This window comes from Scatophagus argus, chromosome 9, assembly GCF_020382885.2.
Source record: "Scatophagus argus isolate fScaArg1 chromosome 9, fScaArg1.pri, whole genome shotgun sequence".
NCBI lineage: Eukaryota > Metazoa > Chordata > Actinopteri > Scatophagidae > Scatophagus > Scatophagus argus.
The window spans coordinates 26,288,673-26,311,001 of record NC_058501.1 but is presented as its reverse complement, the minus strand read 5'-3'; the positions used below and the strand labels follow the sequence as shown (position 1 = coordinate 26,311,001).

Sequence of the window (22,329 nt, the reverse complement as noted above, 5' to 3'; positions counted from 1 at the left end):
AGCTCATCTGCACAGTGTCTCAGGGTGGAGGGGGACACAAGGTCCAGGAGCCTTGTGAGGGTTCAGTTTCCTGAACAGCTTGTTAACATCCTCCTCCTGGATAAAGAGGGCTGTGGTGGAGGAGGAGGGGTCCGAGGTGGATGCTGGTGGAATGACTTCAGGGGTGTGGGGGGAGTGAATGGCCGTGTTGATGGGGTGAGTGGGGGTGTCAGGGCCGGCAGATAGTCCATCAAAGCGACAGTAGAACTCGTTCAGGCTGTTGGCTAGTTGCAGGTCGTCAGTAGAGTGGGGAGCTTTGGGCTTGTAGTAGGTGATTTGCCGAAGCCCTTTCCACACAGAGGCCGAGTCATTAGCTGAGAATTGCTGTTGAAGTTTCTCAGAGTACAGTGATTTAGCACTTCTCACATCCTTGCTAAACCTGTACTTGGCCTCTTTGTAGCTGTCTCTGTCCCCACTTCTGAATGCAGACTCCTTTTCTAGCCTCAGCTGTCTGAGTTTAGCTGTGAACCAGGGTTTGTCGTTGTTATAACTCACCCTGGTGCGTGTTGGCACAATACTGTCCTCACAGTACTGGATATATGAGGTTACAGTATCTGTATACGGTACTCATCAAGACTATCTGTAGCAGCCCTAAACACGTCCCAGTCCGTTGACTCCAAACAGAAACGAAGCTCCTCCACAGCCTGGGTGGTCCACCTTTTAGATGTGCTCACCACAGGTTTGGCGAGCTTCAGCCTCTGTCTGTATGTGGGGATCAGGTGGACCATGACGTGGTCAGATAGACCAAGAGCGGCGCGGGGCACTGCACGATATGCTCCGCTTATTGTGGTGTAACAGTGATCCAGAGTGTTCTCCTCTCTGGTCGGGAATTTGATCAGCTGATTGTATTTGGGTAACTCTTGGCTCAGATTTCCTTTATTAAAGTCACCAAGGACAATAACTAAGGAGTCCGGATATGTTTGCTCCACACACAGTACCTGATCCGCGAGTGCGCGCTGAGCTTCGTGCACGTCCGCACTCGGCAGGATGTAAACAACGGCCAGAATGAGTGAAGCAAACTCACGCGGAGAGTAAAAAGGCTTACAGTGTATGAAAAAGCAGTGTATGAAATAGCAGAGCAGTCGTGTGTGTAGAGTGTGAATAAGGCAGGGCTGAGTACACAACCCTGCGGCATGCCAGTGTTGAGGATCAGTGGGGTAGATGTAGACTCCCCTATCCTCACCACCTGGGGCCTGTTGGTGAGGAAGTCCATGATCCACGAGCAGTGGCCCCTTTGATGTTGATAGGTGTCACTGGAGCCTTAGTCCTCCTCAGGTCCACCACCAGTTCCTTGGTCTTGTGGAAGGGAGAGAGGACAGTCCCCTGTGGAGCCCCGGTGTTGCTGATCACTTCGCTGATCACTATCTTCTTCTTGTTTCAGTGTGACAACATCCTGCATCCAAAACAGCTCAATGAGGAAATGTCTTTCAGTTTCTAAGTTCGACTTGACTGAACTCAACCCTCAGAAATGTTCTCCACTTTCTGAAAAACGTCTTCAAAGACAAGCCCAGAAGTGCTGGGATGAACTGGAGGCAGAGCTTCATTCAGAACACATTGTGATGGTGTCACATGGAACATGATGTCACATCAAAATTCTCGTGCCCACATACTTCTGGCCATGCATAATAAGAGAAGAAACACATCTACATTATTGTTAGGTTTTATTGTAAACTATCGGAATCTAAGTGATCATTTTGTCTCCAAACTGAGATAAACAGTTTAAACATCCGTGGCGCCATCTTGTGTCCAAATCAGAGAATGTGCCCAACTGACAGCTGATTATACTGTCAGTATGGCCGTCTTCGCTGTTTGCCTTCTGTTTTACAGAGACTCAGAAAGGAAATGTGAGCTCAGAGTGAAGTTCAAACTGATTTGACTGTCAAACTGACACCAGATCCGCTCAGGACAGCAAAACAAGTAGGCAGCAGCTCAGCTTGTCTCACATCAGATTATTTTAACCTGATAATGTCACTGAATTCACTGCGACTCCTCCCCCCTCCCCGGTCTTTGTGTTGCACCTCCTGACGATTGCTGTCATGAGTCTCATGCAAACTTCTTGCAAATCGATTCATGTTTGACTCACAAATGTGAAGGAGAGAAGGAGTAAACAGGTGACAACTGAATGCCAGGTAAGACACAAACTTCTTAACTCATTTTTTTTTATATCAGATCAAAAGAAAACTTCAATCAAAGTACATTGACTCAAGTATTGTACTTCATATAGATTATACTTAACCTTAAATTTTCCATTTCATATTTAACTTTATATGCTTTTACTGCACACCTCAGAGGTGAATATTTTTACTGCACCCCATCAGTCTCAGCTTCAGTTCATGTCCAGATGAAAACCCTGAGTGTCCAGATGTGTTGATGCTGAATGTCTGTGATAAACTGAAGGATGAAGATGAAAATCCTCCTCCTCCTTCAGCTGAATCTGCTCTTTAAAAAGCATGAAAATAGGCTGTTTGTGTGAGCTCAGGAACTTGTTTGGAGGTCCTGGATCTCCCAGGACAGTCGGACTTCAAACACATGAGGATCTGATAGAATCTAATGCTCTGCTGGAGGTTAAAGCCACCAGCAGAAAGGAGCTCAGATGAGCTCAGAACATCCAGCATGAAGATCAACCACTGACACTTCAAATACTACAGGAACACACTGTACTGCAACATGAGTACTTTAATTACTTTTTGAATTCAGGAGTATTTTCAGTGTGGTATTAGTGCTGTCACTAAAGTAAAGTATTTGAATACTTAACTAAAAACTGTGTCTGGCAATTGGAGAGTTAATAACCTTTAAAGTGAGAACTAATGCGAGGAGTTTTCTGACAGATGTTCAAAAGAGAACAAATTTCAGTGAGGTTCGACACGTCTGAAGTCTTAAGTCCTGGTACCACCATGAGTCCTGTGCTGCTCCTGTTCCTGCTGCCAACAACTCTGAGCTCAGGTAAGACATCACATTTACCCCACCTGTACATTTACTGTATAATACTTCATTTTTCTGCTTCACTTCATTATGTTTGCAAAAGTGCTTGTAATAATGTTGAGCTTTGGACTGTTGGTTGGACTAAACACAGTGAAGGAATATATGCATTCATGGAGAAAATAATCAGCAGATGAATGCAGAATGAAAAGAATCATCAGCCACAGTCCTGAATGAAACAGTACTTTTATTTGATTACTTTAAGTCCTGACTGTACTTCCATACTGTTACTGGACTAACATTTACAACATAGAACTTTTAATTGCAACAGAGTATTTTTACACTGTAGTATTAATACTTTTCTTAAAGTAAAGGATCTGAGTACTTCCTCTGCCTTTGGCCATGTGAGGTTTGTAGGTAGCCTGAGTTTCTCTGTTAGGATTAGTTCTTCCTGTACAGAGCAGTATTTGATTAAGTTACCGCTTAATCAAATACTGCTGTGTACTGATGTGTACTGTATGTGCACTGCTGTGTACAATATGCATACTGTTGTGTACTGTATATGCAGTGTATGCTCAAATACTGTGTGTCTAGTTGTATATTTGAATATGTGAATACACTTGGGAGTTTATGGGACGTGTTTTTTGGGCCAGTTTTTGTCACAAGATGTTCTAATGACACAGTTTGGCCACTATTGTCACAAATGGGCGGTCAGAGTAAGAAAGCGGCAGGCAGGGTGGAGGTCCAAAAACACTAGTCTTTTATTAAACAAAGCTAAACACAAAAACACACTTACTGTGGCAAAAACTCCTGGGCAAACATGGCAAGGCGTAACAAGGTCAAACAGAAGTTCCTGGCATGGCATGGGGGGGGAAAAATGCAGACGCTCAGACAAAGGTGACTGGGAAGACAAGGACTAAATAGACATGATAACGAGACACAGGTGACACACATCAGGAGGGAGAAAGCAATCAGGAAAACCAAAGCAAAGCTACATGAAAACAGGGCACACAGGGGAAGAGACACTTTCAAAATAAAACAGGACATGACAAAAACCTTTAACATAATACATGGAAGCACAAGACAACATGGAACATGACACATGGACAGAAATCAAAAGACAAAGCATAACAAAAAACACCAGGCATGACAACTATGTCAAATCCTGCAAGCTTCATCAGGAGTGAAACCTTCCACTGTTTTCTTTCACTGAACCTTCATTTAAGGATCAAAATGGACTGCTTAGAATTTTATTGGTATTCACGCCATGAAATTACACACAATTGACCTCAGGTTACTGTAAAACATGGTATTAAAATGTTGTTTAGTGGAGTTTTCGCTTTTGAAAAATCTCGCTGAGGGTTTGAGTTTGCTGTTTCAACAGGTTTTTTTTCTTTCCCAGAATCCACATCCACTCAAGCTGAAACCAGCACTGGTCTGAAATTCATTGTTGCTTTTCCAGAGAACATTGCCTATTATCATCCTGATCAGCCCCAAAACAAGGTCAGAATCACTGCCTTGTACCACAACACTGAGCTCATCATCAAAATGAATACATCACATATCCAAACAGAGATCCTGAATGCTAGACAGACCTGGGAATTTGCACCTGATGCGAAACTGGAGCTTGACAGGTCTGAAATTGCCAACAAAACTCTACTAATTACCAGTGACAAGTTAATTACCGTCCATGTTGTCAGCCTTAAAAGCAACAGTATGCAGACAATTCTGATTACCCCTGCTGACCGACTGGGCACAGAGTACCTCATCCCACCAGTGCCCATGATTGAAGGAACTACTCACCCAGTGGACATGGTGATGAGAGATGTAGCAGAAAGAGGTCCATTCAAACTCATTATCATCAACGTAGACCAAGAAAACACAGTAACTGTTCAAGGTGCAGTATCCAAGGTTGTTTCACTTCAGCCCTACCAGGTTGCTCAGATCTGGGTGAAAACAGAGGACATACTGAGAACTGTGAAAGCTGATCAGCCAGTGGCAGTCCTCTTCGGTCACTCCTGTGCCATCCGGTACAACTGCACCTGTGGGCAGCTGTACACCCTGCTGCCGTCAGCCAGAGAAGAGCAGCAGAAGTTCTACATTCCTCCTGTTCTGGCCAAAGGTGCTGAAGATGAAACTTTTGTTCTTCTTTCCACCCAAGTGAGCCCCTTTAATTCAAACTCAGGGCTAGTTATGACAGCAGGCACAGCCATGCTCTACCGTCCAGGCTTACTCCTCCCTCTGATCCCTGAGATTGACTTTGCTGCCTGTTCTGTAGTCAGCTTCATCACCAGCGTGCAGAACTTTGCTGTGATTGTGGTCCACAAGGATTTTACTGATGGGGTTCATGTTGGAAGTCGTCCTTTGGAGAGTCCTGAGTGGCAGCAGCTGCAAGGGACAGAGTTGGTTTCCACATCTGTTGTTCTGGCGTCAAACCAGACAGTCATCTGGCACTCTTTCTCTAAAATGGCCGTCTACTTTCTGGGAAAGAAGGCAGGTGCTGTGTTTGGGCACCCAGCAGCCGTCGTCAGTAAAATCCCAGGTATGGCCTCCACCTCCAAACTGAGATTTACAGAGTGAGGAAGCTTAAAAATAAGGAGGTGTGTCCTAAGCTTTTCACTAAAATAGATTTTGGTTTTCAGCTGACTTGTTGTAAAATTACAATCTTGTAAAAGATCTTGAATTCGCACTTGATGACTGTGTGCAGGTAGATGTAAGGAAGGAAACAAAAACCAGAACCACAAAACCAGAACTGTTTTTTGATTGATCCTTTCTTCACAACTGATAAAGGCACTGTTTAATTCTTTCATACACTTTGTCTTGTATGTTTTTGGAGTCATGAAAAAACTTTTGTTGTGATGAATTGAATTGAATTGAAATAAATTGAATTGAAAAGCTAATAAGAGCACACTCTGCACTTCCTTTTACTAGAGCCCCATGCACACACCTTCAACATGGGGAGAAATAGAAAGCTCACACAACACCTGCCATGCCTGGTTACAATGGCCAAGGTGTTCAGCCAATTGTTCTTATCGGGTTTCCACAGAATAATTTACAACTGGATGGACTTTTATCAAAAGATACAAGATACGAGATAGGTTTATTTGTCGCACACACAATCATACACGGTACAATGTGCAGTGAAATTGTTTTTGTCCCTGCTACCAAATAATAGGTAAGTAAAATAGAAAGAGTAAATATTAAATATTATAAAATAGAATAGCTATATATAGCTATATATAGATATATAATGTTATAAAATATTATAAAATAGTGCATCTAAATACAGTTTGTCTCTGTTTCGTATGAACAGATATCAGAGGTTGTGTCGTGTCTCCAGAAGTTGTAAAAATTGGACAACATGCAGGCAGCTGGCAAGAATCCCTGAAGTACTGCAAAGACAACAACCTGGAGCTGGTCAGTTTCCCCAAGGCTCAACTTCAGAGACAGATTTATGACAAAATTGTCCAGGCCAAGAATGACAGTCTGCAGGTTGTGTGGATTGGCATGCGTCGGAGCTCCCAGACTGGGGAATGGTACTGGCTGAGCAGAGATCCAGTCACTGACACCAACTGGGGGGACGGCGAGCCTGGCATGGTGCACGATGGCCAGTGTGCCATCATGAGTCTGGAAAGAAGCAAGGACTTTGGCTGGAGTGACGAGAACTGTTGCAAGAATATCCATCCCCTGTGCTACAGCAGCCCTGTCCTCTTATCCGTGTAGGGGGGTGATCAAACAGGGTGACAGGATGGAAACATGAACCAGGCTCATTGAAAAACAGGCTACTGAACACCAAGCTTTGTCTGCAGGTTTCAGAACTAGATGTCATATGTTCCCAGTTCCTTTGTGATTTACATTAACTATTTCTTTGTCTAAGTAGTTTAGTTTATCTAACCTCATCGATACATACACTGTAGTTGGCATGAACTATTTATTATTATTAGAATAACTTTTATAAAGTTAGACAGTAACAGTAGTATTACTGTTCAAATTAAAATTTAGGCATGATAATATCTGAAAAATGTGGTCAAAAAGATTATTTCACCAATGTTGTTAGTGACGTTAGGTGTCAGCTCATATTCAGGAGGTTTTGTTAGTCATGTGGTTCGGTGAGGTTTGTACATGTATTCAAGAATCTAACACCAGGTTCAGGTTCCCATCACTGAGTGCTGCCACCTTCAATGTGTCTGGAGATACTCAAGGTTTTCTACAACTTTATTAACATAGTAACACCTGGAAACACTTTGAAGTGTGAAATCAGTGAAACTCACCGTTGAAGATATTTTTTGCCCAACTAAACTAAACTAACAACCACACTGATTTTGTTACTGCACATACTTTGCATCAACCTTTCCTTCTTAAATAGTGCAATTAAAGGTACATTTGTGGTGACCCTGTTTGACTGACAGGACCATTATGGAGCAGAACAGTTTGAACACTTGTTTCAGGTCGGGTGCTGACAGACATATAAACGCCTAAATGAAACTAAGCCATGGAAGGTTCCAGCTGTTACTTTTGGTTTGAATTTAGCTACTGCCTCATATACATGGAACATGAGACATCACTAAAATGCTGGATTAACAAAATCATTTTTCAGTTCCAGGAAACTAACATGAGGACCAACAGGAAAATGTTCCCTTAGACAAGGCTAGCCGTGGCTATTTCAGCAGCTAGCTCATCTTTAACACTACAGTTTTTAGTTTTGTTTTGTAGCCCCACTATACATTACAGTTCTACATTATATCTACATATTATATATCTACATTATAGGTTTACATTTATATGACATCAGGATTATGATTTAAATGGTAAGTAAATGCCAAAAAGTCTCGTCCTAACTCTTCTTTGACTGAATATATATTACTTTCTGCTTTGTTGGTTTTGTAGAGCAGTACTGGCCCTTAAAATGAATTAAGAACTGATTGATTATTTATCAGTCAGTCTGTAGACTACACACTGCTTGGTTAAGGAAAATAATAAATCATTTTCAGATCATGAATTTCATTCTAAAATTTAAATTTATTTGTAGGTAGAAGAAACTCAGTTTGATGTTACTGATTGTTCCATTAAATCTGTTGTAACGTGTGAATCCTGAGTGCTGTTTTGTGTGTTTTATTTCCCACATGTCCAATAAACATTTTAATAGATACACTGATTCTAACAGATCCACAACACTGTGGAATAAAACTCACTTTGGTACTATACTTAAGTACAAATCTAAAGAACCTTCATTTCGTTTCTTGTCACTTTCTACTCCTATACAGTTATCTGTCAGCTTTTGTCAAGTTAGTTTAGTTTTCATGAAGATTTTTGCACAGTTGACAGGAGGAGTGCAGAAAATCAGGTATTTCAGGCTTCAAAAAGCTGACAGTTTACAGGAAGGTGACATCTGACATATGTGACAGAAGCATAACCTTCTAATTTACTGCCTTAATTTAATTTTCAAATCAGTTTGAAGACATTTTAATTAATATCATTATTTCAGTGCTAACTTATAATACAATACACTTTTACTTCTAAACTGAGCATTTCTTCCAAGGATGTCTCCATCCATCCATTTTCTATACCGCTTATCCGTCAGGGTCGCGGGGGGGCTGGAGCCTATCCCAGCTGACTACAGGCGAGAGGCGGGGTTCACCCTGGACTGGTCGCCAGTCAATCGCAGGGCCGACACACAAAGACAGACAACCACACACTCTCACACTCACACCTAGGGGGCAATGTAGAGCAGCCAATTAACCTAATGTGCATGTTTTTGGTATTGTGGGAGGAAGCCGGAGAACCCGGAGAAAACCCACGCAGGCACAGGGAGAACATGCAAACTCCACATAGAAGGGCCCAAACCGGGATTCAAACCTGGAACCCTCTGGCTATGAGGCGACAGTGCTAACCACTGCACCACTGTGCCGTCCCCAAGGATGGGTTAGGGCTAAGGGGTAATGACTCATTATATAAATTTCTTCCGAGGAAACATTAAATGCAAAATAATTGAATGGGCTCAAGAACAAACTACATAAAACTATTAAATTATATAAGTGTTTATGACACATTACATCAAACAAAGACAGGATTTGTTCTCAAACAGTTAAGACTTAAAAAATATTTGTCAGGATTTTATTGGCTGTCATCACAAGAGTAAAGAAACAGGCTTCAGGTCAAGTGAAGATGGTAACAACCATCTTCACAACCATTATAATTCCAATCTTACATTGACATAAAACAGATAATTAATTAATTATTATTAATAATTAAAATGAAATTACATTTCATTTAGCATTTGCTAATCATATGAAACATTTAAGTAATGGTTTATAATAATGTGGTTTTCATCAGCATGTTCAGTATCCATTCACACAGCAGCCTTCAGATGGTGTCCACGTTTCTAATTGTTAATAAATTAATAAAAGCCTAAATATGAGTACAAGTACATTACTTTGTTCTATTAACTGTATATTAAATGTCATCAAAGTGACACCTGAAATTCAGTGTTTCGGCACATCCATTAAGTGATTTTAGAGCAGGTTATTTCCAGCAGCAGCCTACTCCCTGCAGAGCTCCTCCCTGCACCATCCACACTCCTGTCCCCACCAGCAGGAGGACCTTTACTCCCAGAGACACTGACAGGAGAAGCAGGAGAGGAGGCGAGGCTCCGGTCACAGACAGCCGGGCTCGGGGGGCCACGACATACAGGGTGGCCTGCTCTTTGCCCAGTGGGTTGGAGGCGCTGCAGGTGTACTGTTGGCCTGGTTCCACATCTGTCAGCTGGCTCACAGTGTGGTAGTGAGTGGTGGAGCCCTGAACTAGAGGACCTACCGGTGAACCCTCCAGCAGGTCATCTGGACCGAGCCATTGGACGTCTGGCAGTGGGGAGCCCTGGACCCTACACATGGCTCTGAACCCAGACTGCTCAGTGCCCTCCACTGACAAAGCCAGGATCTTTGGAGGAGCTGTGGCACAGACAAGAAGACAGAAAACACATGAGTAAACTGTTGGTTGATTTCATACATCAGTGACTTAAAGTCTCTGTTTTATTACCTCACTCCAGTAATGAACTAAAGGGTTAGGGTTAGGACCCTAACTAAAGTTAAAGACAAACTAAAACAAACATTGTGTTTATTAGTGAAAGTATTTGCTTGTTAACAGACAAAAATAATCAGTTAGTGAATCATTTTCTAATTCTTTTCTGGTTTCAGCTTGTCTAATGTCTTAGATTTTATGCTTTTTCCTGCATTCAGTTACATCAAACTGAATGTCTGTGCACTGTCGGTTGGACAACAAAAGTAGAGCAAAGATGAACGATATTGGATTTCCGCAGGCGCAGTCAAGCCCCACCGAAACTGGTGAACATCCAGGGAATGGACATAGAGAGTGTAGACTCAAGTACCTGGGTGTTCACGTGAACAATAAACTGGACTGGATTCTTAACACTCATGCAAAAATGCCAGAGCAGACTCTATTTGCTAACTCTTTGACACTGTTGTGGCATCAGCCATTTTCTTTGGAGTGGTCTGCTGGAGCAGCAGCATCTCAACAGCTGACAGGAAGAGACTCGATAAACTGATTCCTGACTCCTTCACTCCAAATGTGTGAAGGACAGATATCGCAGGTCCTTCCTTCCTGCTCCTGTCAGCTTGTTCAACAACCACCACTGCCCCCAGTAGACCACACACACACACACACACACACACACACACACACACACACACTTACTTAAGGACTCATCCACTTAAATATTGTGAAAGACTTAATAAGGATGTGCAATAATTAATGTGCAATAATTCATTATTCCACTGTGTAATCTATTAGCCATGCGCCACTGCTGCTATTGTGTTGGTAATATGTTGCTGTGTGTGGTGTGTGTCTTTCACTTATGTAAATTGTTTATTATAGATGCCTATCTCTGTTTTTCACTATCCATTTTGCTGCTGTAACGATGTGAATTTCCCCATTGTGAGACAATAAAGGAAATCTTAATCTTAATCTTAATGAGCATCAGCTTGTTCTTCATGGTTTACAACAGCAGTTCAGCTCTCAGTCAGGTGGCTGGTCAGTATGTCACCCATCATGATGACTGGTGGATTCATTCTGCTGTGTCTCTCTGGCCTGTAGATCAGGACTTCCTTAGAGGTATGTTGACACTTAGAATCATGTGGTTAAGAGAGATGGATGTTTACACCTGTTCAACCTGTGAGTCCCTGCAGACTGAAACCAGACTCTGACTTTCCTTGTTTCATTTACATTTGGGTTCTTTGCGTCAGTTTGAATGTGATTTCAGGTGTGTCTGGGGTCTCAGTTGAACATACCCTCCACTCTCAGTCTGGTTCCCATCTTGTCCTCGAAGCTGATGCGTTCTCGTCCCTGAACCTCCACTCTGCAGTAGTATCGTCCGCTGTCCTGCAGGGTGGCACTGTTGATCCGCAGCGACAGGTCGTGCTCCCTTGGGTTTCCCTCCAGCCGGTAGCGCTGGTCCTGCTGGGGCCCCGACTCACAGGTGGGGGCCCCAGGTCTGCTGGTGCAGCGGTACAGGACAGTGGCACCCTGGCCATGGCCCAGGCGCCACAGCACCTGCAAGGAGGAGTGCTGGGAGTGCTGCGGGTGGCTGAAGGAGCAGGGCAGCACCACTGGGTAGCCATCAATGGCTCGGACCTCCGACTGCACCTTCACAGACCACCCATCATCTGAGGAGCTGAGGGCCGCTGGGAGGGAGATGAGATGCAGGGCATGTGGGGCTTAACTACACAGATAAAGTCATTATAGTAGGTGACTTTAACATTCATATGGATGTTGACTCTGACAGTCTTAAGACAGCCTTTAGTTCACTCTTAGATTCAATAGGTTTCCTTCAGATAGTGAATGAACCAACACACTGCCACAATCACACACTCGATCTGGTTCTCATCTATGGCCTAGAAACTAAGAACCTGTCAGTTGCCCCTCAAAACCCTCTCCTTTCAGACCATTCGCTTGTAGTTTTTGAACTAACTCTAGAAGACTTTACAGCACACAACAAAAAGGTCTATTACACCAGATGCCTCTCTGAAGATAGTGTAGACAGATTTAGGGATGCAATCCCATCACAGCTCCCCTCAGCTCCATGTACCAGTACAACAGAAAAAAAAAAACAAGAACAACCCACGTTTTCTCTTTAACACTGTAGCCAGGCTGACCAAGAGTCACAGCTCTATTGAGCCTTGTATTCCTGCAGCTCTTAGCAGCGAAGACTTCATGAGTTTCTTCACCAATAAAATCAATAACATTAGAGAAAAAATCAATAAAGATCTTCCCAGAATAGCCAATATAGTGCCATCTCTAGTAATCTCTTTTAATCCTACTCCATCTCTGGACAGGTTCCTGCCCATAGACCTCCCCGAGCTGACCTCCAGCATTAACAAATCTAACCCAACTACATGTCTCTTAGACCCCATCCCAACTAAGCTCCTCAAGGACGTCTTTCCCTTGATTGGCATTTCCCTCTTAGATCAGATAAACTTATCCTTAACAACAGGTTATGTACCACAGGCGTTTAAAACCGCTGTTATTAGACCTTTACTTAAAAAACCTTCACTTGACCCAGACATCTTAGCAAACTATAGGCCGATATCCAACCTCCCGTTCTTATCTAAAATACTCGAAAGAGTGGTTGCAAATCAGTTGATTGATCACCTACACAGGTACAGTCTCTTTGAGATGTTTCAGTCTGGTTTCAGAGCCCATCACAGCACAGAAACAGCACTGGTTAAAGTCACAAATGACCTCCTCATGGCATCAGACCGCGGGCTTGTCTCCATACTTGTTTTGCTAGATCTCAGTGCTGCTTTCGACACTGTAGATCACAGCATTTTATGGATCACAGGGACTGCGCTACGCTGGTTCAAATCATATTTAACAGATAGATTTCACTTTGCTCAAGTTAATAATGTTTCATCTTCATATATAAGGGTTAGCCTCGGTGTTCCACAAGGTTCGGTGCTTGGGCCGATCCTGTTCACCTTATACATGCTCCCTCTAGGAAATATTATTCAGAAACATGGCATAAACTTTCATTGTTATGCTGATGACACTCAGCTGTACTTATCCTTAAAGCCTGAAGAAACAGAGCCGTTAGCCAGACTCCAGGCATGTCTTAAGGACATAAAGAACTGGATGACCTCCAATCTTTTATTAAACTCAGACAAAACTGAGATCATTGTTCTAGGCCCCAAACACCTTAGAAATAGAATAGCTGATAATATTCTCTCTCTGGACGGCATTACTTTGGCCTCCAGTACGACTGCAAGGAACCTCGGCGTTATCTTTGATCAAGACGTGTCATTTATTCATCACATTAAACAGACCTCTAAGACCGCCTTCTTTCACCTCCGTAATATCGCTAAGATTAGGAGTGTCCTCTCTCAGAGTGATGCTGAAAAACTTGTCCATGCTTTTGTTACTTCTAGGCTGGACTACTGCAACTCACTATTGTCAGGATGTCCAAATTATTCTATTAATAACCTGCAGCTGATCCAAAATGCAGCAGCTAGAGTTTTAACAGGAATCAGTAAAAGGGATCATATCTCCCCCATCTTAGCTTCTCTTCACTGGCTTCCGGTAAAATTCAGAATAGACTTTAAAATTCTCCTACTTACATATAAGGCCCTAAATGGACTCGCCCCATCATACCTGCAGGATCTAATAGTCCCATATATTCCCAATAGATCACTCAGATCACAGAGCGCAGGTTTACTTACAGTTCCCAGAATTTATAAAAGTAGAACGGGAGGACGAGCCTTTAGCTATCAGGCACCCCTGCTGTGGAACCAGTTGCCAATCTGGGTTCGACAGGCAGACACCACCTCCACTTTTAAGACTAAACTTAAAACCTTTCTGTTTAGTAAAGCATATAGTTAGCACCAAATAAAGTGTGTAGGGCTGGTAGGCATAGTTACAGTCACCTCATGATATATAGCCACAGGTAGAATAGGTCTGACTAACTGTTAATCTTTAAATCTCTATCTTAGCTAAGCTGCTATAGGCCTATGCTGCCGGGGGACACAAACATGATCCACCAAGCAGTTTCCCCTCCTCCTTTTCCTCTTCTATCCTCTCCCCTCGTCAGATTAACATGCAGTTCATTATTTTATGTCACTAACTGTGTGTCCAGTGCTCCTCGTAGTCTTCTGTCTCTCCCTCCCTCTCTCTCTCTCTCTCTCTGTATCTTTCTGCAGGTATCTCTCCATCCAGATCTTCAAGTTGAACTGTAGCCGGCTCTATGACCAACCCAATGTGTATTGTTGACATCTGCCTGTCATTCCTCTATGTACCGACTATGGGCGGGGTGGTTCTCCCTACGGGCCGAAATCGAACTGATAGGATAGTGATTCTCAACATCACATAAAAAAAAAAAAAGAACACATGAATGTTACAGCAGTTCATTATAATTTTCATTACTACAATTTTCTTATAACTTGTGAAATGTTAAAATCATATCATACACTAACCCTGAGCAAAAAGTGAAACTAAACAGTTGAGATTTTGTTTTGCTTATCTTTTTAGTAATGTCATTTCTCATGTTGTTAACTGCTTTCCTGCCTGTACAACATCCATTGCACGTCTGCCCGTCCTGGGTGAGGGATCCCTCCTCTGTTGCTCACCCTGAGGTTTCTTCCATTTTTTCCTGTTAAAGGTTTTTCTGGGAGTTTTTCCTTAGTCGATGTGAGGGTCGAAGGGCAGAGGATGTTGCTGATGTTATGTTAAGCCCTTTGAGACAAACTGCTTGTAAAAATGGGCTATACAAATAAAGTTGACTTGACTTGACTTGACGGAGAATGACATCAAATGCAGTACTAATGTACTAATACTAATGCAGTACTAATGCAGTACTAAGTACTAATGACACCTACTGCAGTACTAATACCAGGACTGGGAAAGTAGCTCAGGAAAGTATAACTCAATTGATTCATATTTTCATCTAAACCAACAACATGCATCTTAGACCCCATTCCAACTAAGCTGCTCAATTACAGGCTATGTACCCTAGTCCTTTAAAGTAGCTGGAGTCAAACTTCTCCTTGAAAAGCACACACTTCACCCAGAGGTTTTAAGCAACTACAGACCGATATCTAACCTTCCATTTCTCTCCAAGATCCTTGAGAGAACAGTCGTCAATCAGCTACATGACTTTCTTCACAGTAAGAGTTTATCTGAGGATTTTCAATCTGACTTTAGAGCTCATCATATCACAGAGGCAGCATTGGTCAAAGTCATAAATGACCTTCTGTTGCCATCAGACGAGGGACGTATCTCTGTCCTTGTACTGTTAGACCTTAGTGCTGCATTTGACGCCATTGACCATTCTATCTTACTACACAGATTGGAACACCTAGTTAGCATTAAAGGAACTCCCTTAAGCTGATTTCAGTTCTATTGATCAGATCGATCTCAATTGTGTGATGTATCAAAAGTCAGTCATGGAGTTCCCCATTGGCTCAGGCCAATACTATTCATCCTTTATATACTCCCCATTGGTGATATTAATAGGAAACACTCCATACATTTTCACTGTTATGCAGATGACACACAATTGTACTTGTCAATGAAACCAGATGAAACAAATCAGCTTGCCAAACTTCAGGCATGTCTTAAAGACATAAAAACCTGGATGATTTACAATTTCCTACTTCTAAATTCAGACAAAACTGAAGTTATTGTTCGGGGCCCTAAACACCTTAGAAACAAATTATCCAATGATATAGCAATGCTAGATGGCTTCGCTGTGGACTCAAGCTCCACTGTGAGGAATTTAGGAGTTATCTTTGATGAGGATGTGTCCTTTAACTCACATATAACAAATATTTCAAAGACTGCATGCATGCACCCAACTGGTCAAGGCAGATGGCCGTCCACATTGAGTCGAGGTCTGCTCTGAGATTTCTGCCATAAATAAACTGTATTCGACTGTACTGAAGCAGGCAACATTAAAAGTACTTTGATCAAATCAGTTGCTGCACAATACAGTAAACAGCAGATAGGAGGAGAGAGAAGCAGCTCATTAAAATCTTTTCTTGTGTTTTTTGTAAAATGTAAATTCATGAGTTCAAATTTGATGTTTACTGTGTGACGCCATCAGAGTTACAGAAGAACAAATCACATCAAAACATCATAAAACACTGTGTGTGTGTGTGTGCACGCGCGCATGTATGTGTGAACTCACCTCCTATAGCAGGTAACAGCAAACTCAAAGTGCTGCAGACCAGCTGGATGTCCATAATGAGACTGAAAAACATCACAACCAGGTAGGACAAGTGTGTGTGTGATTCATGTGACTCAGTGTCTCTGCACTTCTGCCTCTACTTCCCTCACTTCTATTTTTGTGAGGAAATCAGTTTGTCTGCCTCCAGTAGAATCACTCCGGCAGGGTGAAGAACCAGATGCTGTGTTGGTGTGAAATGTGAAACCATGACAAGATTCTCCAAACTCAACAGAGGACCAATAAAAATAATGCCAGCAGGTAACCAGTGTGCTGAGACTGGTGGATCTCTCTTGATGCACTGAGCTCTCCTTCTGCACACATTTATGTCCCATTTATGCATATCACTAACCCAACTTCTTTCCTGGAGTCCTTGTGCTTTCTGGTCTCGCAGGTTCTCATGGATCGTGGTTGAACGTCCTGCTGCGGTCCTACTCGAAACTTACTGCGATTACAACTGTTTAGTCATAATCTATTTTAATTCTATTACTACTCTGCTACTCTGCTGCAGATGCTCCCATTTTTACTATTACTAATACTGCTTTCATAATCACTGTAGTACCTCCTGTATGCTTCATTGTCATTATCTACAGTTCCAATACTTCTGGTATTATTACTGCTGCTATGCATCTCTGCTTGTGTGCTCCTTCTCTCACGCCCCACCACCCTCTCTGCTCTCTCTCTCAACCCAACCGGTCAAGGCAGATGGCCACCCATCTTGATCTGGGGTCTGCTCTGAGGTTTCTGCCTTCTAAAAGGCAGTGTTTCCTCTCCACTGTCACCAAGTGCTTGCTCAAGGGAGAATGTTGAGTTCTCTATATTACAATTTAATTAAAGAGTTTGGTCTCGACCTGGTCGAATTGGTAAGTATCATGAGATAACTTTTGTTGTGAATTGGTGCTATATAAATAAACTGAATTGAATTAAAAATGTGTGAAACAAATACTACCAACAAATACGTGTACTCTTTTAAAACCTCCTCTTACTTCTGCTTTGGTTTCATGTGACAGATTTCACAAGACTTCCTGAATGTTTTATTTTTGCCTGAAGCTTGGTTTTATCATCTGAGCTTCTGCTGCCTTTTCTGTCTGATCAGCCAGAGGATGTGGCAGCAGACTCAGTGTCTCATCCTGTCTGTGATCATCACTGATAAGATTGTCTCTTCTTTGTTAAGGTGGAGCGACACTATCCATTTAAAGCTGGTTTATTGGGTAACAGACAAAAGTACAACTTATCCCGCTTTAAAGGCAACAGTAGGTCAGTATGACACATTTTTAACCAGTGACTCCACTTCCATAAAGCTGGAAACTCATGACAAATAGACTAAAAACAGAACAAGATGGAGAAACACCACACGATTGGAAAAACACTGGATCCTTAATTTCCCATAATGCAACGCATTCTGTTTTCTTAGTCTGTTAGCCATCCTGCTCAGTAAAGACTTTGAAACTTCACATCTCCAGAACCCAACAACTGCTTTACAACAAAGGGGACAGCCTGTGTCTCAGTGTGACTGTGTGGTATGGCAGTTGCACAGCACAGGACAGGAAGGACTTAGCCTGGGTGGTGAGGACAGCACAGGGGATTGTGGGCTGCAGTCTACCAGATCTGGACTCAGTTTACACTGCCCGAGTCCAGAAGAAGGCATTGCCACAGACCCCACCCACCCGGGCAACGAACTGTTTGTACCGCTTCCATCATAAAGGCAGTACAGGAACATTAAAACCAGCACGAACAGACTCAGGGACAGCTTCTTCCCCAGAGCTGTTAAAGCAGTAACCCCCCTACAGTGAAACGCTCACGTCCCACCCCCATACAGGACGTCACACATACACCCTCCCCCGTCTAGCCACATACACACACACAGCATACACATAGACTGGCACTTTATTTACCTTACTTGTATTTTGTATTTTATATTTTTATATTTTTTCTTAAGTATGCAATTTTAATTTTCTGCTGCTATTTATAAGTGTGTTTTAAGCCGAGAATCTGCATAAAATTTTGTTATGTTTGCATAATGACAATAAAGACTCTTGATTTTTGATTCTGTGTGTTTCACTGCATGTAATTTGCTGGGTGTTATATGTGTGTTCAACTAAGGATGGGTCAAATGCAGAAGACAAATTCAGTGTGTGTATGTAAAAATATATATACCACAATAAAGCAGTTCTGCTTAATAAAGCGATTCTTAACTAGACTAAAAGTCATCAGTATTCTGATGTGCTCACAATGTTACTCGTGTTAAACATTAAACCTGCTGCCAGGTTACCATCGACTGTCTTAGCATAGTCTGGCAGCATGCTAATGTTATACTGATTCTCATGCTCAATGCTGACCTGATGGTGACACTAGATGAAAAGTCAGAATCAACAGGGTCACCATGGTTCATTCTGAGGGGACCAGGAATTGCCATGCATCACCAGCTGTTAAGATGTTTCAGTCTGAACAAACTGGTGAACTGACACAGTGACCAACAGGGAGACCTGGATCCTGTACACATGACATCACAACTGATGACAGGGACATGAAGATGTCTCTGGTGGTTACTGTCCCCAGAGGGGAGGACACTGTCCTCAGCTGCTCCTTCACCCATCCCAGACAGCAGGATTACTCAGGGAGAATCACTGTGAAGTGGCTGGCCAGAGAATCACAGACTTTACCCTTCTTCAGCTGTTCAGTAGAAGAAACTGAAGAAACTGACGACTGTTCAGTGTCTGGATCAAAACACTCCTTGAAGGGAGATCCTCGACGGGGGGAGCTGTCACTCCTGATCAGGAAAGCACACATGGCTGATAATGGGAAGTACTTCTGTCGAGTGGAGCTGGAAGGATGGATGAGATGTTTCCAAAAAGAGACTCATCTTTATGTGGCAGGTGAGAGCTGAAAGCACAACTACTCACCCCAATTTGGAGTTTATGATTAAAAAATAAAAAAGGTCTTTGAGGAAATTAAGTGTCTTTTCAGCCTCTGACAGATGTATCACCGTAAGTATGAAGGCAAATAAACTAATTTTATTGGTTGCAGGAAGTTTTCCAGGTGCGTAGATGAAAAACAATATTCTGACAGATTGAAGCAAAGGAGGGTGCAGACATAAAACCAAGCAATATAATAACAATAACTTTTGATTTGCTCTCATGAGGAGACTACGAGTGGATTTACAGTTGAGTTGATCAGTTCACTGCAGCAGAAAAAACATTTTATTTTAACAGTTTATTTCGAGCCGGATTTTTATTTAAACTGCATGGATACTTTGGAAAGTAAATGTTTAAAATATTTTATATATAAAATATAAAATATTTTTAATATATTATTAAAAATAACATTTTTGGCATCTAATGACTAGTTAATTGTTTTCAAAGTTTTTATTGCATATTTTTCAACATAAAATAGAGGCGATAAAGTGATGCTTCTGCTTTTCAGATTTATGTCAGAAAAAGAAACTTTACAAGCCAACATGTTCCCACCCCTGTATTGCTGAATATTTGATTTCATTTCATTCCTATTTTGACCTTTGTGTTGCCACCAAGCTGACTCAATGCACAAGGCAGTCTCATGTCGTCACTAAATGTGGTTATTGTTTGAAATAAGACAAGAACAATGCAGACTAATGATAGCCACTACACTGAGGATATTTTGGGAGGTTTGTCAGAAACAAACTCACAGGTTATATCTGAGCCAATGAAAGCTATGTTTGATTCACCAGCCGGCATGCTGTTAAGGTCAGTGTGATGTTTTAATTCCCATGAAAAGAGAAATAAAAAACAACTCATTATCAGAAATCAGAAATATAAAGTCCACCTGCTCATTTTTGTCCATGATGCTTTCTGGCAGTTAAGTCAAAGATTCTGAGCTTCTCTGTGGTTGAAACAAGTTCCAACTGCAGTCTACAGTGTGAGGTGGAAGGTCACCCACTGTCCTCCACCCATTGGGAGACAAGGTCCAGACCTCTCAGCTCAACTCACACAGGCTGCTCAGCTCTGTGCCTTACCTGGAGGATGTGTTTACCTGCAGGCTGGAGAGCAGGCTGGGTGGAGAAGAGTGGAGGTATCCAGCCGGTAGCACGGTGATGATAACTGTGACTGTGTGTGTTCTTGTCGTGCTGCTGCTGCTCCTGCAAGAATTCTTCTGCTGCATGAGAAAGAAAGGTGAGCATCATTCAGCAGCAGCCAGTGAAGGACAAAGTATTCACATCATTTAGGTACTAATACCACACGGTAAGAATACTCTGTCAAATGTCCTGCAGTCAGTAAAAATATCCAAGTATAATGAGAAAAATATACTCAAAGTATTCAAAGTACTCAGTGCAGTAAAATGCTTTACTGTTAAATCTGGTCTCTGATCTGATGGTTGTGACGTAAAGCCAGGATTTCACTGCTGGTTGAGCTCATTTTGAACCTTTTTCTACTGAGCTTTTCAGCTGACCTGTTGGAAGTCTTTTTATCTTTTATCGCCTGAGCATTTTGAATGTAACGCTCAGATTGGGACTGACAATTAGCTTAAAAGTTGGTGAGTTAAGTAACAGAAAAGAGAAAAAGTGATTTGCTTCATTTCCTTCAGCAAGTTAGTCAGCTAGAAACTAACAACAACCTTTTTAATTGGAAGTGACCAAGTTAATGTTAGGCTTTCTGTAGATGTGCTGCCATAATCGTAACATCAGTACGGAAAAGCACAGTCTTCACTAAAGCATCCAACAACAGTACACGTACAGGCAGGCAGTTAGGAAAAATCCAAAAACCAAGACAGCAGACACAAGGAGGAAGGCTGGAAGGTAACATCTGTAACATCTGTACAGAAGGTGATGTACGCACAGGGAGATGGAAGACAACCTAACAGAGAACTAAGGGTTGAACTGCGGGAAACTACAGGGGCAGTGAGGGGGTGGAGTCTAGAGGGGAGTGAGATCAAGGGACTGGGTAACAGAAACTGCAAAGACACAAAAGGTAACACACACAGTATGTCACACCGTGGTGAGGTATTGGTGGTTGTTTTGGGTTTATGTCTCGTCATTTTCTGTTTTATTTTGAAAAGTAACTCCTCTCATTTCAGGTCACTTGCCCTTCCTCATGTGTCTCCAGTCTGATTGTCTCCCCGATTACCCGATTGTATCCACCTGTTCCCCATTACCTCCATGTGTTCAAATAGTCTGCGTTTCCCTTGTCCTGTGCCAGTGTGTGTCGTCTTGGTGCGATCACTCCAACCTTTCCTTTGCCACAGCCTTGTCTTTGCCTTGATTTCTGTTCCTGTTTTTTACAGAGTGATTTTTTGTTGTAATCAGAATCAGAATTCCTTTAATGTTCACAGTGTAGGTTTGCCTTAGTTTAGGATTTCTGGTTTGTCCTTTGTGTGTTTTTCCTCCGCAGTAGTGATTTTTGGTTTCCCTTTAGATCATATATTTTCACAGTTTTTGTCTAATTTTGTAGTGATTTTTAGTTCTTTAGAGTAGTAGCTCTTTTCTTTAGTAATTTTCATAGCCTTTTGTTTTTATCTCCTTTGAGATAATTAATGTTTCATAGCGGAGTGTCTCTCGATAGAGGAGACACTCTTTAGGAGAATTTTTAGAGCCTTTGTGTTTATTTCACTCTGCCCTGGGGAAGTCCAGGTTGTAATTCTGTAAGTCTGCGCATATTCTTACATGCTTCACATCTGAGTCCTGCCTGAGTCAGAACTTGACACAATAAAACAGGAAAAGAATGAAGAATCAATCACAGGGATAAAATCTGAAACGTAGGAGCTGATATGGAAATGAGTTTCACCTCCTGGCTTCTGGCAATGAAGACATAAAGTGAACATAGTGCGGCAACACACACGAGTGGGAGGGGAACCCTAGTCCCTCGTATTCTGTACAAACACACACACACGAGGAGGAACAAGTGAAACCAGGGGCCACAAAGCACACAGAAAAGGGGAACGACCCCACCGGACACCAGGGCACCAAGGGAAGCTCGGCAAGAAAACAAAATAATGACAGAAATAATAATTCCAGACCGTACAGAGTTTCTCCTTTCTGAAAACCTCCAACAAGTTTGGACTGATTAAAAACCTAAAAGAAGAAATGATGTGAGCAACATGTAGACTAAAGAGTACAAACATACAAAACCAGATGTGTGGTGGTTTTCCTCTACAGCTTCAGACTAAAACACTGC

General features: G+C 42.2%; 2 protein-coding genes across 2 annotated transcripts; one reads left to right on the top strand and one right to left on the bottom strand.

Annotated features, from left to right (window-relative positions):
* Positions 1–2,061: 2,061 nt before the first annotated feature.
* On the top strand, positions 2,062–8,544 carry LOC124065420. Its single transcript, XM_046400811.1, has 4 exons — positions 2,062–2,168; positions 2,868–2,982; positions 4,361–5,500; positions 6,272–8,544. Exons 2-4 carry the CDS (start codon positions 2,868–2,870, stop codon positions 6,679–6,681), a joined length of 1,665 nt encoding a protein of 554 aa, XP_046256767.1. The 5' UTR covers positions 2,062–2,168; the 3' UTR covers positions 6,682–8,544.
* A 351-nt stretch (positions 8,545–8,895) lies between these two features.
* Positions 8,896–16,806, bottom strand: si:dkey-11p23.7 (V-set and Ig domain-containing protein). Its single transcript, XM_046400834.1, has 3 exons — positions 16,148–16,806; positions 11,262–11,654; positions 8,896–9,905 (listed from the first exon to the last, which is right to left on the bottom strand). The coding sequence occupies exons 1-3, from the start codon at positions 16,218–16,220 to the stop codon at positions 9,481–9,483; spliced, it is 891 nt and encodes a 296-aa protein (XP_046256790.1). The 5' UTR covers positions 16,221–16,806; the 3' UTR covers positions 8,896–9,480.
* Positions 16,807–22,329: the final 5,523 nt, after the last annotated feature.

What these genes read in the sequence shown, in the direction of transcription:
- si:dkey-11p23.7 (XM_046400834.1), bottom strand. Translation starts at nt 16,220, where the DNA reads ATGTTTTTCAGTCTCATTATGGACATCCAGCTGGTCTGCAGCACTTTG. An exon ending in GCTGTTACCTGCTATAGGAG is followed by an intron (nt 11,655 to 16,147) that starts GTGAGTTCACAC and finishes TCTCCCTCCCAG; the next exon opens with CGGCCCTCAGCTCCTCAGAT. An exon ending in AACCAGACTGAGAGTGGAGG is followed by an intron (nt 9,906 to 11,261) that starts GTATGTTCAACT and finishes TCTGTGCCACAG; the next exon opens with CTCCTCCAAAGATCCTGGCT.
- LOC124065420 (XM_046400811.1), top strand. Translation starts at nt 2,868, where the DNA reads ATGTTCAAAAGAGAACAAATTTCAGTGAGGTTCGACACGTCTGAAGTC. An exon ending in GCCAACAACTCTGAGCTCAG is followed by an intron (nt 2,983 to 4,360) that starts GTAAGACATCAC and finishes TTTCTTTCCCAG; the next exon opens with AATCCACATCCACTCAAGCT. An exon ending in CGTCGTCAGTAAAATCCCAG is followed by an intron (nt 5,501 to 6,271) that starts GTATGGCCTCCA and finishes TCGTATGAACAG; the next exon opens with ATATCAGAGGTTGTGTCGTG.